At 39.7% G+C, this 18,086-nt stretch overlaps 1 protein-coding gene across 2 annotated transcripts; it reads right to left on the bottom strand.

The window, feature by feature from the left end:
- Positions 1 to 1,445: 1,445 nt before the first annotated feature.
- uap1 (UDP-N-acetylglucosamine pyrophosphorylase 1) lies at positions 1,446 to 16,166 on the bottom strand. Of its 2 annotated transcripts, XM_023339256.1 has the most exons (11): positions 16,073 to 16,166; positions 15,022 to 15,328; positions 12,969 to 13,173; positions 12,314 to 12,489; positions 12,034 to 12,206; positions 7,354 to 7,547; positions 7,127 to 7,267; positions 4,297 to 4,485; positions 4,040 to 4,081; positions 2,205 to 2,271; positions 1,446 to 2,097 (listed from the first exon to the last, which is right to left on the bottom strand). In XM_023339256.1, exons 2-11 carry the CDS (start codon positions 15,302 to 15,304, stop codon positions 2,005 to 2,007), a joined length of 1,563 nt encoding a protein of 520 aa, XP_023195024.1. In that variant the 5' UTR covers positions 15,305 to 15,328; positions 16,073 to 16,166; the 3' UTR covers positions 1,446 to 2,004. The 2 variants fall into 2 exon arrangements, with proteins under 2 accessions (XP_023195024.1, XP_005795630.1); XM_005795573.3 differs by lacking the exon at positions 4,040 to 4,081.
- Between the last annotated feature and the right edge of the window lie 1,920 nt (positions 16,167 to 18,086).

The following is an 18,086-nucleotide window of genomic DNA, read 5'->3' as shown; positions in this document are numbered from 1 at the left end:
CTTTGCGTAAAAACGGGTCTGAGTCCAGGCATGGATTTCAGTTTGACAAATACAGAAAGAGAAAGGTGAGTCAAGGCATGAGGGAGGAGTCCTTTATTGACATTTTACAGCTTCTGCAGCCGTTTTATCCGGATATATTTAGATAAACCTTAACTATCTGATATGGAAAAGTTTTTTTTTTTTTTTTTTTTTTTTACAGTATTCTGGTAATCTTGACTTGCAAAGCTGTTTTATGATGACAAAGTCATTCTAGCCTGTGGTAGAGTAACTCCAGAAATTTATATTTATAAAAGCAGAAGGATTTGATTTTATTGCCCTCTCATGTAGAGATTTTCACCAGTTGCAGAAATGGGGCTGGTTGAAAATGTCAGTTTAATATTGTCATAATTTTACCAACGTTCATTCCCTGACAACTATCAACTCATTCAAAGGTAAAAGCTGAAGTTAAATATTATTTGAAAAGCTAAATATTAAGCTTAGTTGTTTTTTTTTAAAGCAACTCTAAGTAGCTCTAGAGCACCCGAATTCCTACTGAGATAAATATTGTTAAACATTGTTTTTAAAAAGTTAAGCAACTTTAAAATACACCCTGAGCAGCAACACAGTAGTTCTAAAATATTTAACATTGCTTCAAATTTAAAACTGAAATTCATCCGAAATTTAAATGGATAAATTTGTGAAAAACTGCCCTAATTGTGGAATTTTATTTTGTAGGGTATATCTAAAATATTTGAAGGAAAATGCAGCGTGGGAAGTTGAACTAACTACTCAAAACGATTTTGAGATACATCTGACTGGTTTGTAAGGAACCGTCATTTATTTTCCTACACTAGGAAAAATGACAGTGATTAGCTATTGTCGCTAGCTTCTCGTAGGGAGTGAATGCTGCAAGCTAATAACTCTATGCAATCTACTGGGTTTTATTTGATGGAGCACTGCTTGATGACTAGTATCAATTGGTATGTGACTGAATTGAAATGACTGGCGCTAGTGGTAGCCATGGATACTGATTAAACCGTAAAAGGACTTTCCAAACTCAAGGGTCTTTACATTACAATCACTTCAGATAAAGTCACTGCACTCAGGAGATTTCCATTCGTCCATTCGCTGAGCCTACAAGCACCAACTGGCTGGACCTTTGTTGACTTAGCTCAGTAACTTTGAAAGGGGTGAATGTTAATTATTTTGCAGAAAACGTTTTTCACTTTGGGATTAAAGTTTTTTTTGTGTGTGATTTTTTGTTGATTGTGACTGATTTGCAAAAGCAATAAAAAGGGTAAAACCTCCATGGGTGCGAATACTTTTTATAGACACTGTAGCATCTGCATTACGTTCTCTAGTAGATCATGAAAATCAAACAAACTCTAGATATTGATTAGTCACTATAGGAACTGTAATGCAGTGAAAACACTCTGCAGTCATAACATGAAATGCATATTCCAAAGTTGTGCAAATTGAGAGTTTATAAAGAGATATAGACAAAACAATTTGGTTTCCATGTAGAAAGTGCATTTAATAAAAGATAAAAGCCATCCTTTAATGATTAAGAAGCAGATATTATAAATACCCCCCACATCCCGATCCATGTGTCCTTATGACATGTACTGATTACTTAATCTCAGCCTATTCTTGTACAAAAATTACAAGTTAAATAGATGGTAAAGTCCATCTAAACAGCATTCATCAGGACGTATAAAAATAAGTCTCATAAGCAAAATAAATAGATGCACTTGCCGAATGCATAGTCCAGACAATAAGGATTTCATTCATAATTTCACAATGTGTTCAAGTGCTCTATGAAAGAAAGATAAAGTATGGCGTCAGCATACAAACAGAGAAAAGACTGCGTACTTCATTAGCCTCATTCACTTAAGACTCAAGAACCTTTCAGGGAGACGCTTGTTATTGCACGGCGATGGCATCACAGTTTCTCTAAACAAACTCAGGAAAACAAAAAGCATGAGGTGATCTTTGGGTTGTTCTCCCGCGTCTGTCCTCTGTTGACTAAACGCCGTTCTTCACCAGTTCGTGGACTCCGCGCTCGTCGATCATCAGGGTCGCCTGAAACTCTCGTCCCTTGACCAACTCCTCGAGACCCTTTAAGAAAAAAGGAAAAAAAGAAAGAAAAAAAAAAGTGGAAAACTTTGTCAAGCAGTGATTTGGGGACAACACCTGGATTTTCTGTTAAGTTCTCCTGGCCTCACCTCTCCCGCGTAGGAGACCAGCGGAGAGATCTCGCATTTGATCGGAAGGTCGGTTCCATCCTTGAGGCTGCGTCGGAGAAAGAAGCGTTTTCAGAGGAAGGAGAAAAACAGAAGCAGAATGAGAGACCGTCTCATGAAAGACAGAGGGACGGTAGCTTAGAGAAGCGGCACTAAATCCTGAAAAACAGCTGGGCTTTTACTAAGGCATGTGATTAGAGATCAAAGGTAGATAATCAGATGTTCATCACAACCAGTGATTAGTACTCTGACCCGTAACACACATCCTCCAGAAGCAAACAGATGAGTGCCTGGCAAAGTCTCCACCCAGTGCTTCTGAAATACTGGGGGCACTTCACACAAACCCTCACTCATCTTGCCTGCTTCACAGTAATTATTCCAGACAACAATCACAGATCCCACATCTGGAGAGTCAGAGGTTGAGCTGCAAGTGAAGGTGAATGACTAAAAGAGAAGCATTAGGAGCCTTAAACACATTTGTGACTCCAATGAATGTCAAAGAGGCACATGCTTGTGTTTTTACAGTATCTATAAAAAGCTTTCAACTCCTTGGATGTTTTTACCCTCTTTATTGCTTCTACAAAATGAGTCATGACTGACAAAATGTCTTTTTTCATAGGGAAAACCCCCTAGAAAATAAAATATTTAATCTAAAAATAAACAATTGCATTGATGTCATATAGTTTTTGTCTAATTTTGTTTCTCAAATAAGGCAGACTTTGTTGATCAGGATTGATCTGTAGAAGCAATAAAGAGGGTAAAAACATCAAAGGGGGTGAAAATCTTTTTAGGCTCTATATGTCTGAGCAAGCCAGTGAAGTTAAAACAAGCAGAAAACAGATGAGCCTGTAATGATCTTATAAACAAATCAGCAGGTTCAGAGTTCATTTAAAGGTTTGACAGACAAGAGGAGTGGTTCCCATTACCCAGCATGCAACAGGTGCGTACGTCCTTTACGCACACAAGAGTCTCAGCACAGGCCTTGAGAGGATAAATTATCTGCCGTCAGATCATTATGACAGAATACCAGCCGCTGCTAAACTAAAGTAGATCCTTCATAACAACTGATACGGTTCCTTGAAGTATTCGCACCTCTTAAACCTTTTTGTTTTCACATGTGCTAATCCAGCCTCAATCCTCAATGTGTTTTATTGGGATTTCTTTGTGATGGATCAACATAAAGTAGCACATGATTGTGAGGTGGAATGAAAATGATGAATTGTTTTATATTTTTCATTGTAAATCTAAATCCCAAGAGAGTGGAGCACATTTGTAATTAGCTCCAATGACTGAATAATTTGTAGAACTATCTTTTCTAGGAATTATAGCTGCAGGATTTCTTTAGGCGGCACGACTCTACTGGGTCTGCACATCTTGGAGATATAAATGTACATCTGTTCTCCAAATTGTTCCCTAACAAACACCTAAGGCCTTGTTGACTTTTTAAAGTTACCCCGGATTTTATTTAGGGGTATAATGTTAAAGGGGTCTGAATAAAAATATGACAAAATATTCTCAGTACTCATATTTTAAAAACTATGCAGTGTTTACACTTCACTATCATGAGCTACTTTGTGCAAGAACAAAAAAAAAGAATCACAATAAAATACATTTTTTGAAGTTTAACAATGTGTAAAAAAATAACGTCCAAGAGGTACAAGTACTTCTGCAAGGAACAATGAAAAAAAAAAAAAAAGCTACTCAGTGGAAATGAAGGAAGTGGATATAAAGAATCAAAAGTGTTAACATCTGAGCGAGAAGATAAAAGAAGCCAAAATCCCGTCACCATGCACTCAGGACAGCAGGGGAATAGTTACTTTCTGTTGCCATCATCTGTGACACTCCCCGCTGCTCCGTCTCTGGAAACATTGTACGGGACACGCAGGTGTAACACCGAGCATGAGAGAAGGGGAAGGGGAGAGAGGGTGAAGCTAAAAACAACAAGATGTCTAAACACACAAAACACATCCAGGCCGCTGCGCAGAGTTACACAGCGTGAAGCGTGTCGGGAAGGTGGGAGCAACCAGGAAGAACCCACTTTGGTGTTTGTGCTCCACGCTCCGCGGCTGCTTACCTGGGTATGGCGGGCACACGTCTGCCGTTCTCGTCGATGAAGTGGCCCCCAGCGTTCAGGACCCAGCGGTGGTGCAGGGACATGAGGGCGTGTCTGGCAGTGGTGGGCGTGTCCTTCCCGTCCTGGGTGTCCGCGTTCTTCAGCGGGGAGAACTCGTCCTCCCGCAGAACCTCGTACACCACGAACGTCCTTTTTTTGGGAGAACACGGCGTCACTTCAGCGTGCAAGCACAACAAGGAAACAGCAGGGCACAGCTGGAAAAGACTGGGAGGACTTTTATTCAACAGCTCTGAACCCAAGGGATGAAAATTGTCGAGCTTTTTGTGTTTTTTGAGACTACTGTTTGGGAATAGGTGAAGGATGTTTCGTTGGTTGCACCACAGATCATTGGAGTCGGTTATTATGTTTTAAGTAATGCTGGTATGAATGTTCAGCTGCTCATTTATAAGAAGTCGATGGTTTGCACAAGTATTCCTACCCCTTGAATCCTGTCGCATGTTTTAATATTTAAGCCACAAACATCAAAATAATCAATTTAATTTGTAATTGCGGAGTGCAAAGAGAAAGACTGGTGCTTTCCGAGCTTTTTAGCATGCGCACATCATCCGAGTCATTACTTTGTGCACTATAGATCTTTTTTGCATTTCTCTACCAGCTTTCCACACTTAAAGACAAAAAGTTTTGGCCATTCTCTTCGGAAAGATGGCTCAAGCTCAGTCAAACTGGATGGAGAGCATCTGTGAACAGCAACTTTTAAGGCTAACCACAAATTCCCATTTTAAATTAAGTCTGTACTTTCACTGGGCCGTTCTAATAGAGGAACATGCTTTGATCTCGTCCAAAGTCTGAAGTTTTTTGTCACGCAGACCAAAAAAACGTCGAAAGAGCTTTTGGGCAACAAAATTGTGTTGTTTTTTTTATTTTTTTTTTTAAAAAGTGATTCAATTTTACTTTCTAAAACATAAACTAAGCCTAGAAAATATAAATGAAACAACAGAGCTGGCAGATTTTTGCCAAAGTGGCATCTGCAATATAAAGCCAAAACATGCATTTTGCACGTTCACCTTTTTGAAAGAAATAGATATGATGTCCTATGTTTTCGGGGGAAATGTTTTCCATTTTCTTGGTATTAAAATGTTTTGTCCATTCTCAACAACAAGCATGAGGATTTGGGTCACTCTTGTAAAATCCTCGCTATATTTAGCCAATTTTAATGAATGAATGCACCAAATGTTCTTTTGAGTAAAAGTCACTGAGTGTTTTTTGGTCCTATTTAGTAGAAGAGTAAATTGAAAGCTAATACCATGGACAATAAAGCCAAATACTTAGTACTGTACCCCACATTTTCCATTTTAACATGTTTTTAATTTGTCTGCATTGTTTTTGAAAGGGTGTCAATCTGCTGTATTGGCTTATGCATGAATAGCCAAGTTTGTAACCCTTTCTTTCTAAAAACCAACCCATTGTATCTCTGACTGGATGTTTACTTGTCCTGCTGGAGGATAAATCTCTGCCCCAGTCGGAAGCTTTTTCTCTGTTTCTAACAGGTTTTCTTTCATCTGCCCACCAACTCTGATCATATATACTGAGAACACATTGCAAACATGTCAACTCTATTCACTAAAATGGATGATTTTAAATAAGAGTAAATAACAGAGGATGTATTTAGAGTTGTCGGAAAGAAAAAAAAAAGCAGGTGAATACCAATGGTAGAAATGTCAAACGTTTCATATTTCTATTTGTGAAATATTTTTTTAAATCCTTCCAGTTCACAAGTACGTGCTATTTCTTGGTGGTCTACTATATAAAACCTCGTTAAAATACGTTGAGGTTTGTGGTTGTAATGTAACAGAATGAGAAAAATAGTTGTTTACAAAGCACTGTAGCATTGCTCAACAGTGAGGATCATCAAAGCATTCGGTCAGTTTGATGCTGAAAGTTTTGTTTGCTGTCAAAGACCGAGACCCGAAAAACAAATGCGGATGTCCCCAAAAAAGTGCTACAAGCACAACGCATAGTGAAAAATGTGCATGAAAGGATGTTTTAGAAGCTCAAGTTATGATTCTCTCAATCATATGTTTCAAAATTGTAGTTTCTCCTGTTTAACCCAGTACTTATGACCAACAGGTTTTTATGAACAACATCCTGAAATAAGTATCCACATTGCTAATGTTTCCAGCTCATTTCATAGGAGTATGAAGACATGTGGGTATCATAGGCTCACTGCACTAAAACACAACAGAAAACGACATTGGACTTAGCTACACCTCATGCTGTGAGGATCTGAGAACAACCATAATTCAACAGGCATTTTTAGAAATGTGGCAGCTAGGAGAGCCGACCCATCTGGATTCTACTAAAACTGTCAGGGTGCCAGTCCAGGCCCGACTCCGAACCGTCCTCAGAGCAGCAACGCAATCGTTCCTCATCTGTTTTCATTTTGGAACACAGAGCATTTGTCTGCTGTGCGTTCCCTGTCAGTCAATTGCTACTGCCGTTCTGTAATTAAACGCAAATTTTGATTAGCAGTCGGATGACTCAGAGCTGATGTCATGAAACATTTTGAAGAGGAGGAACGAGCAAACAGCTCGTAAACCTTCATCCTCCTCCTTCAGAGAGTTTGGCAGACTTGGCCTGCTGGATCAGACTTCGGAGAAATGTCACGGCTGAGGGTGAAGGATATGGTTGGGGACTGGAAAGAAAAAAGAGGGGGATGGTTCCTGGATGCAGGAGAGTTAAAACTTTGTCTAGGAGACCCATAGGTGACATAGCCACCTCTCATCTAGAGAATACATTAGCCACTATCTTTAGAAACTCAGCTGCTACTCACTTTGCAAACTGGAAGATGTCAAAGACAAACTTTTCCATTTTAATCCCGTTCGGTTTCTCCGGTTTGATGAGCTGACCCTGATCGTCCACAAACGGGATCTTCTTCTGGGCAACGTGGTGCTGCAGCTGGGGTTCATATTTCCTGGTAATAAATAAAAGATTCTGTATTCAGACATCATTCTTGGTGGAACTCGTTAAAAACGTTCGGGTGAACAGGAGGAATCTTACTGCACGACGTCTCGCAGGAAAGAGAAGCTAAAGAAGTGGTTGGCCACGTTCCCCGCGTTGAACATCAGGCGGCCGTCCGAGCTGCGCTTCTCAGCCGTCGGTAGGGTGATCTCGCTGTACTCCACCACCTGGTAATGCCCGTCCACCTTACAGACCACGCCCACAGCCTCGGTCGGATTGGTTTTCTCCACCACCTGAAAGCGTCGGCAGATATTTATATGTGCAAACAAACCCTGGGAATCCACGCAACACGTCAACGGGAGAGTTAACGAGAAGCTGCAGAAGACTTGAAGCTGGAGTAGAGGTTCAACGTCCAGCATGACATCAACCCTAAACCCGCCTGCAGCCAGAGTTGCATTGGGGTGGTTTGGATCAAACAAATGTGTTAGAATGGTCAAGTCAAAGCACAGACCTCTACATACAGTTGAGAATCTGTGGGAAGACTTTCACGTTCACATGTGTATGCCATCCAGTCCGACTGAGTCTGAACTATTTTGTGAAGAAAATATAAAAACTTTCAGGCTCCAGGGGTGTAAAGCTGGTAGAAAGATTGGCCAACACACTTGTGCTTGTATCTGCAGCAAACAGATGCATGAAAAACCACGTTTCATATTTCTTTCTCTTCACGATTATGAATTACTTTGTGCTGCTCCATTACATGCTTCTAGTTCACTCATGGTGACAGACTGACCGCTACCAGATTTCCTTCCTGCCCACAGCATCACCATTCACATTGACTCTTTGAAGATATGAGTTACCGCAACATCTAATTTCCTTTTGGGGATAGATGAAGTAGTTTTCAGTTGAATCCCAATAGAATGCACTGAAGTTTGTGGTTGTAACAAATTGTGAAAGAGTTCAAATAGTATGAATACTTCTTTGAACAGCAGCTTAATAAACCATTCAGAAAATAAAAGATCTTGTGGTTGAACACTGCAAACAAAATCTTATTGAGTATTGTTGCTAGTTTCTAGTGTAGATATCTTACTAGACTTTATATATGACCAAACTAATTTACAATTAACTTTTCAGTAAGATATAAGAGCTTGTCTTAAGTCAGTAATTCTTGAATTTTGACATAAAGTACTAGCTACCCTGTCAAATTATTTCACTTGTACCAAAACATGTTTCCAATGTTATGAGAATCTGTCAGTGGAATTAATTCTTTTTGTCAATATTCAAGAAGTACTGACTTCAAACAAGCTCTGATATCTTGCTTAATCAGTTTGGTCATATTTAAAGAGTGCCAAGATATTTGCACTAGAAAATATGGAAAAACACTTGGCAGGATTTTGTGATTTTGCAGTGAAATAGGTGTGAAAAGACTCAGAACATGACAGCAGTGGGCCTGTTTGTTAAACTTTACTCAAATAATCAGCGCAGTTCACCTTTTTTAGCTCCATCTGCTCTAAATGAAGACAGACCTTCCTTCACCCTAAAGTTGGTTGCTAATGACAGAGTTTAGTTATGATGAGGGGGTTGTTGAACGGGGGCCGGGGGGGTTGAGAAGCCACATAAAACGTTACAGGCTCTCCCAGTAATTTATGATGGGAGAGACTCTGGCTTGATGCACTTCTTCCATCTCTGCTGCACCACATTCAGCAGATCACCATCTGTAGCTCAGCCGCATCTTCAGATGCAGCTGAGCTGAGCACAGTAACATTTTACTGTGTGACCCCGATCATCCTGATGATTGCAACTGAGGCGTAACTCAAGAGTCTGTCTTAACAGTTCAGCCAAACTCTGGATGCCTTTCACAAAAAAATGACGTGCATAAACTGATGTGGAAACAGTGGAAATAGTCATAAGAAACAGAACAAAGGAAGTGATGTTGACATTGAGTTTTGATGTGGTAACCATGCAATGTCATCGTTATTAACTATATTCATCATCTGGTATTACCCAAGCCTCTGCTCCAGAGTCCATTTCTTCACATAGCAATAAGTCGGCTTGTCTTTAAAACGCTCAATAAAGTTACTTTCAGCGCTTGTAACTCCATACATCATTGATCGCCTTCATATTTTTTTTCCCTTTGAAATCTGTTAAGTGACAGTTCATAGATGACTTTCTACTTCATCCATTCATTTTCTTACATGCTTATCCCACTGGGGCCAGGAGGGGTGCTTGTGCCCATCTCCAGCTGTCAACGGGCAAGAGGCGGAGCACACCCTGGAGAGGTCGCCAGGCCATCGCAGGGCAACAGAGGTAAACCCCTTTCTACTTTTTTTGATTAATTAATTAATTTAGGTTTAATATGGTGAGTCAAAGTCCCTGTTATAGATCCTGAAATCACAGAGGTTTGTCAAAAAATTTAACCCGCCAGCTGTTCTTTAGCATAAATGCCATACAGGGTCACACACTAATCACAATCTGATTAGAAAGTCCAAAGCAAAAGAAAGTGTTTATGGTTGAACTCCCACTGAATGTAGACATATTTAAAGGGGCAGTATTGTGTATTTTCCAGGCACATATTGCCATTTTATAGCACAGTCAAGTAACTGTGTTACTTTCCGTTGTTAGAAAATTGCTGCATAAGAGAAATTTGACTTTGCAAACTGACGCCTTGAATCTTTTAAAGAAGCTCCTAGTCTTTTTGACACTCCATCTTCAGAACATCAACCCAACAATGTCTCCCCATTTTGCCATTTACAACAGTTCCTTCCGGCGTTGGACTGAAGTAGTCGTATAATGAGACGCGCAGTTCCAACAGGTGTTTGCTAATTGCTGCTGCTGGTCTTAAGGAGCTGGGTGGGGGAGTCATGGAGGAGGGGCACTCTATGTGATGGAAGCTCGACTGCCGACTTTCTCTTCAAAGAGTTAGCAATGTTGAGTTTTAAATCATTAAATTTTTTTTTGATTGAAAACACTGATTTTGAGGAAAGCGAGAAGGCTGAAAGATTCAAAATATAAGCAAAAGAGCATCAGTTTTTAGTGAGCTTCACGTTTCTGTACCCACTACATATTTAAATCCTACACCTCAAAGCAAGCGCAGAAATTACTATTAATACTTTATTAAAGTTCACAAAATTCCTACAAGCAAATCTGTCTCATGATTAATATCACTATTTGACTCTATAGAAAAGAAAAACTGTTTAGTATAAATCCTGTAAATACGTATAGAGTATGATCAAGAGAGGAACTTACGAGCCCGGACCCAAGGGTCTGATATCTGATTGACGTGCAATATTTACAGCACCATCCACCTTTGTAGGCATCCCTCAAAAGTTGCATTTATTTTACGGTTTCGTACGCATCTTTGAATGCAGTGGTACGATCTCGCAAACCATAGCTTTCAGAAAATCCATCCTGGACATCAAGCAACTTGAGGACGATAGAGAGTGAGGTAAAATAATAATGAAAAAAAATCTGCGCCAAACTGTGCTCCAGGAAGACTGTAAACATGCAGAAGCTGCAAAACTCAACAAGAACCAGGCACTTTGGTCTAGGATTGAGCTTTTCAGCAACAAACACTTAGGAGGCGTTGGCCTGAAACAAAAGGTCAATTTATGGCTAACCACAAATACCTACTGTCTATCTAGCACAGCGGAGGATTTGTGATTCTCTGGTACTGCTCGTCTTCCTTTTATGCTTTTTCACTAAAAAAAGGTTTCATTGTATTGGGATGTGCTATTCCTCTTAATAACTGTTCCTTTAACGCTCAAACAAAGAAAAAAAGTTATATACCTCACGTAATCTCAATGACAGAAAGAAGGAAAAAGTTTCCCGAAGAGCTGAAAGAAATTCAGAAAAAAAAAATGAGGTCAGCAGCGCCACCCGGTGGTGAGTTACTGAAGGTGCAGCGAGCACACCACACCTTTAATTACACATTGTTCCTTGGAAAGATATGAAGAGCATGTGTCCTTGCTGGCACAGACTGGAAAAACTGGACTGACGGATCAGAATGGATCAGACTCGACTGCTCCACTGCTCCCTCGTCACGTCCAATACACAGGTTATTAGCAGCACTGGGTGATCATTGATTATCCTTGAGCTCTTGTGTTGTATGATACGTTCTTGTCTGATGAATATGAGATAAAGACACTTTATGAGAGGAGGAAGAAACCAGGTTTGCTGCTGCGTCAGCTGTAGTAAGTTTGCTTTTAAAAAAACCATCTGATACGGAGATGCTTCTTTGTCCATAAATAAAATATTGGAGCATAAGTGTGGTCGAAGAAATTGTTCATATTTTAAGACCTGAACATCTCTGTAACACATCCACCAATTTTAACTAGAAAGTTTCATATTTGCTTCTGTATCTGCAATGTTGACAAATTCCTGATTTGTCAAAGAAAGGCTTGTTCTTTGTTGGAGGTGTGCAAACGAGCTCTTCAGCATTCTTTTATTTAATGCTTTCATTGGAATATGAACACGAGGCAAAATAATCTTGAACTACAAACCAGGCAGATAATTAGCTGTGGGATTTGTGAAAGAAACTCTAGCCAGTCAGAGGACCTTGGGCTTTGTTCGGCTGCAGATCTTACACGCTTGAACCCAGCTCTGTAACATACTGCAGTGAAACCTATAAAGTTTATAATGTACCTTTCAATACATTTAAAAGGTAGGGGTTAAGTCTCATAAACTTTGTTTTACAAATCATTCATGCAGGTCACCGTAAAAGTCTATGGATAAAAACCCACATCATGCTTTGCATATTTCTACTTCTAAAACTCTTTGACCGACCTTAGCTCCGCAGTCCGCTCCCTTCTGCACACAAAACCCAACGAAGGTGGGATCGGCCACTTTGACCAGGATGTTGTCGACACAATACACATGAATGAACTCGACTCCCCTCCGCTGCATGTCGTCCAGGATTCCCTGGTTCCCAAGGGCCCTGTAAAGACCCCCGTTTCCATCTGAAAAGCAACCACACAAAATGGCTTTGAAAAAAAATGCTCATAAGCAAAATCCCCGTCCAGTCAGATCAATTAATCTTGTAGTCACCAATAATCTTTGGACCCACCAGGAGCCATGGAAAGCTTCCCCTTGCTCTCCAGGATGATCTTTCCAGAGTAGTCCATTGCTGGCAGCATGCCCTGCTGGAAGAAGATGACATTGTTCTTGTCTAAACCAAAGTATTTATGCTGCGAGAAGAAGTCCTTGGTGGATTCCATCGTCCTGCCACTGGTCATGATGTACCTGAAGGCAGCACAGAAAGAAGATAAGACTTGGTTATTTAGGTTACATTGGCAGGTACACTGAGAAAAATAAAGAGGGCGGAGAGAAGCCTTGTTTTTTTAACATAAACTGAAGACATTGCTTATTAGAAAGCAATGTAAGAAGCTTTTTTTTCTCAACAAAAGTGAATGTCAAATGTCAGTTTTCAAAGATTTAAAATTAATAATGAGTGAGACCTAGCACTAACCTCTTTCTAATACCATTTTCCCTTTCCAGACAGTAAACTACCCTTAGATCTGCTGTCCAGGGAGATAATCCTATCCCAGCTTTCTTGATTGAGTTTCCTTCAGCACCTACAGTGATCTGACCCAGTTATTCATCACGCAAACATAACTGGGACTCATTTACAAAAAGGACAGGTGGCTGTTTGTTAGACTTAGTCTGTCTATTTCTCTTTGGATAAGAAAAGAAAAAGAAGTGTCTCAGGGCCAGAGTCTCACCAGGGAACACAGCATTTGACTGTTGTCTTTTGCTCCGCCAGCTGCTGCAGCTTCAAAATGCGCTCCGCTTGGATCTGAAAGAGAGTTTTGTGGGATGGCAGCCCGACGTCGTACATGCCTTTAGGGTAAGAGACCCCAAGTCTGGTTCCCTGACCCCCCGCCAGCAGTAGGACAGCCACTTTACTCTGAGCGATGCAGTCCAGACCTGAGAGAGAACCAGAGCACAACAGTTTGAGTCTTTGCATGAAAAGAGCCAAAGACTGAAATGTTTGTCCATTCTTATTTGCAAGCTCAAGCAAAGTGAGATTAGATGGAGATCATCTGGGAATACTAAAATTTATCTCAGTAAGCATCAACGTTAAAATCTTGCCAAACGTTCTCAATTTTACGAACATCGGCCGATCCCAACGTTAATGTTGATATATCGTTCATTTTTAGTTTTTTCCTTGGAACGCTTCCATTAGACCAGATTTTGCGATTATTTCCATTTTCAGATCATGAGATGCTTTGAAAACTATTTTAGAACCTAATTGCTTTAAATATTTGTCCTGGATCACCTCTGACCCGTCTGCTGTTTTTCTTGGTCTTCATGATGCTGTTTGTTCTTAAATTCTCTCAAATAAACCTCTGAATCCTTCACATAACAGCAGGATTTATACTGAAAACAGCTGGATCCACAAGATCAAGGCAAAATAAAAATGCTAGTCTCACTCTTCAGATGTCTATTGCGAAATATTTTTAAAAGTGGTTTATCCTTTTATTTCCACTTCGCAATTGTCTACAAATCTTTGGATTAATCACTCTAAATCTTAATAAGATGCACTGAAACTTGTAGTTGTAATTTGACAAAGTGTGGAGAGGTGTAACTACGTTTGCACAACCTTCATTTATGATCTCTTCCATTCCAACTCTCTAATCTTCTTGGACACCTTCAGAGCAATTAAATTGTCTTTCCAGGGAAATCTTATATAAATCATGATAAACTTAACTAAGCATCCATAAAGTTTACCATTAACCATCATTCGTAAATAAACCTTGAAGATGTGACGTCATAGGCAGGATGTGAACGTTGAACTCCTACGTAGAAACTTTCAAATATATTTTTTTTAAAAAAGGAAATAAAACGTTTTTGACCTGACACAGCAGGCTTATCTCAAGTTTACTACCAGCTACCTGAGTCAACAATATTTCTAGCAGCTGGTGCCAAGGGAGAAGTTTTACACCACGTACTGGGAGGATCAGCTAGACTTTGACTGCTCTCCCAACATATGAAGAGTCCTGCACAAACACACATACACACGCCACACCCTGCACACACAAATGTGGTCACGACATGGTGAGATGACTTCATGAATAAGGGTCAAGAGAGGCAAACCCAGTGACGCCAGCCCCAAATCAGAACCAGATGTTTTCTGCCCGATCACATCTCCCGTTACTATTGGCCGCGAAAATAAAAGAAATAGATCCAAGTGATTCATTAGGTAATCAAATCGCCTCAGCCACGCAGGAATTGCGCAAAGAGTCACATTAAGTACCCAATTACTCATATTTTGAAAAACCCCTCAGAAGCAAGACTGGGGCGAAGTTGAGTCTGTAACAGCATACGGTGAGTAACTGGCTGGTTTTCCTGCTGCTCAGGGAGGGCTTTGGCAAGTAGATGCACTGAAATGGTTTCTTGTGTGAATCTGGAAGTGGGTTCTCTGAACTTTCCTTAAGTAAGAAATCAGAAAAAGCACCAACCCATGTCCATCTCACTTCATCTGGACTGCCCTGTGATGCTTTAATCTCATTAAGCTTCCCAGAGTTATACCAGTAAATTGGTGCCCTGAATCATTAGGCAATGACCTTAAAGAAACTGGGTTTCAGCCTCTTATCTGGTAGCAGAAAGTGAAGACATTAATCTTAGCTTTTGCTGCTACATCATAATAAAGCCAAGAAACAATAATAAAACCTTTTCCTGCTTCCTTACTGTCTATTGAACAATAAAAACTCAACAATACACCTTAGAAGGAGGAGCAGGAGGAAGTCCTATAAAACTCCTGATTGAGCTCACCTTTGACCTCCCAGTCTTTCAGACTCTCCCTGTCCCTAGTCACACTCCCGAGCACCTCCCGGGGCACTGGCTCCATGCGCCCGTCCATCTTCTCGTGTTTGGTGCTGCTGGACGTCTCCATGGCGCTCTTGAAGAATCCGTTGATTTCCAGAAAGTCTACTCCCTGAAGATCCTGGAAAAGCTCCTGCTGGTCTTTGGGACTCAGCTCCTTCCAGAACTGGAGGAGGTGAGACTGGCCCGCTTCAGCCAACTTCTCCACAAGTCCACTGGTGTTTGGGTCCATGATCAATAATGATTTGGATGAACTCTGCCAAAACACAAAACAATACAAACATGTATTTGAGTTGTTGTTGTGACTTCCAATCAGGCAACCATTGGATTAAATTGTATTTCAAGAGGAGATCCAAATACATTTAACTCCAAGTCTAACCGGGGTTTTAAGAAGGAAACAAAATAGAGGTTAAGTTACAATAAGATGAACTGGCGACAGCTCAACATCCAGTAATTAATTTTCAAGTGAAACAATTACTTAAATTACTGACATTGTTCGCCTGAGCCCACACCCACAACAGGCAGCTTGTTTGAGAAGGAAATACTCCCTTTACTGGAGACGAATGGAAATATGATGCTGGAGGGATGCTGTTGCAATGTTCCATGCAAATTTAGGTCATTTTTTTGTTAACTGAAACCATAATGTTAATACATATGACTTGACTCTTAAAACTTTTAACACTTGAACGTTTCTTGGAGTAAGGCTCTGTCTCAATGTCAAGTTAAGGGTTTACAAACACACAGGACGGATGCTTCGTACCAGACCTAGCAAAGAAACTAAATACAAGCAGGGCTGGCTTTATGAAGCTCTATTATGTCCATTAATTGTACTAATTTCTTAAACGTCATTCATCAACCTGCCTTAACAACAGCACAGACATGCGATTAGGACGCGGGTGCCGAGCACATTTATATTAGCCGCTAATTCATCGACGGCAAGCGGAAATAACAGTTTGGTGTAAATATTACAGAAGACAAATAAAAACAAACAAACTCTCACCTCTCTCACAGACTCTCGTTGACGTTAAGAGCATTAATATCAGCGGCTGTGTGGTTCCTGTCTTACAACGCTAAGCTACGACACCTCCCACCGATCCACGCCTCCAGCTACGTCACATATAACGTGGCAACAGCGTGAAGTGTGTTGCCTTCAAGTGCTCCTCGTAAATTTAGTAGTCGTGAGAAGACTGAAAGATGCGCGAACCAAACTGCTGAAATTTGAAAGTTTTCTTGTTTTTTGTTGTTGTTGTCCCATTTCAGTGATTTGGAAATCAAACTAATTTTAACATTAGACAATAACCTGAGTAAATACACAAATTGTTTTAAAATAGTGGTTTTATTCATTTTAAATAGAAAAGAAAAGAAAAGAAAAGAAAATAATAGAATAGAATAGAATAGAATAGAATAGAATAGAATAGAATAGAATAATATAATTTATTGTCCCACCATAGGGAAGTTTTCCACGTATAAAGGGCTGAGTACATTTCTGTTCCAAGTGTTGTACTGTAGATTAATGAAAAGGTTAAAAAAAAAAGAGAGTAAAGAAATAAATGTTTTTTATTTAATCAAACACACCAAAAATCTTTATTCTGGGCCCTTTTTTTCCAAAATGAAATGACACATTGTGTTAATCATTACATCTTACAAGTTGATTGTCCCTAATATTTTGCCGACCTTGCTTAGTTGTAACTGTGAAACTCGGAGTATTTTATTATTTTATATTTTATTATATAGGTATTACATTTTTACTGCAAAAATATAATAAAAACTTATACTTATTGCTTATGTCACATATTAACCATGGTTCTGCAACTGATTAAGATTGCATTGAGCTGCAGGGACCCAATAAATTAGCATGAACTTGTCAAAAGTCGCCACCCTATGGCACGTAAGGAAATTACTGAGAAAAAATATACATTTAAATTTCTCTTTAATCATCATGTCAACATTATTTTACAGGAGGGAGTCGGACGTATTCATCACTTCAGATCTAGTTTAACTTGCAAACACCCACAAATATATTTGCACATTTTTAACATGTATGCAAATATATGTTAAAATGGAAACAGATCCGCCTTGTTCTGGAAATCTTTTTTTTTTTTTTTTTTTTTTTCATGATAAGACCGGGGAAAATATTTGAATCAAATACCAGATTGCGTATGAAGGTTTCTTTTCCTTTTTTTTTTACCAACAGCTGGGCTTTGTGACAGTCAAAAGATTTATGAACCGTTTGAAACCAGTAACGGTCACAGAAACGGCTGGTTGCGGCGGAAAACTTCACCAGGATACACAAAATATTTCTTTTTTTTTTTTTTAAAGAAAACATCGGAATTGACGAAAGAAATGCCTTCAAGAGAAGCTCCAGTTTCAAGAGAAGGTCCCGTTTCGGTAAGACCAGCGGGAAAGTCATTCTTTTTTTTTAAATTATTTAAGTACTTATACCGTATTGAAAGCGAACAGCTGTGCCGAGGCCAACGGTTGAGCTAACATAAGGTACCTGTTAGAAAGGAGGAAACAGAATAACGTCTTAACAATTTGTTTAAAAAATATATTGTTTTTGACAGAGGGTCAGGGTGGAAGTTCAAGAGTGATTCTGCTGAGCATTAAGCGAATATTTTGTAACCAGTTAATAGAGTGACGGTTTTATTGGTGATTGCAGATCCTGACCCTGATCGGTTCACATCATCAACGTCCAGTTGCCCAAACCGTAAAGTCCAGTTTGAGACCATCTTGATAGTGATGTCAATGTTTCCTCATCCTTATCTTGTGTTTTATGAAAAAGTTTAACAAGTTAAGGTGCATAAAAATGATCAAGCATTTTAAGTGAGCTTTCTATCACTTTATTTCTGAAGTTGATACCAACCACTGTCTATGCCTGGTGGTCTCCTCTCAGGACACTGAGAGAAGAAGGATGTGTTTGGGTCTGGTGTGGATCTCCTGCAGTCAGTGGGGTATAACTTGCGCAGGTCACATGTATTGCAAAAATACATAATTCAACATTTCTTAACTAATTG

This window comes from Xiphophorus maculatus, chromosome 9 (genome assembly GCF_002775205.1).
Source record: "Xiphophorus maculatus strain JP 163 A chromosome 9, X_maculatus-5.0-male, whole genome shotgun sequence".
NCBI classification, from domain to species: domain Eukaryota; kingdom Metazoa; phylum Chordata; class Actinopteri; order Cyprinodontiformes; family Poeciliidae; genus Xiphophorus; species Xiphophorus maculatus.
Note: the sequence above shows the minus strand (reverse complement) of the source record. Positions and strands in the feature narration are given on the sequence as shown.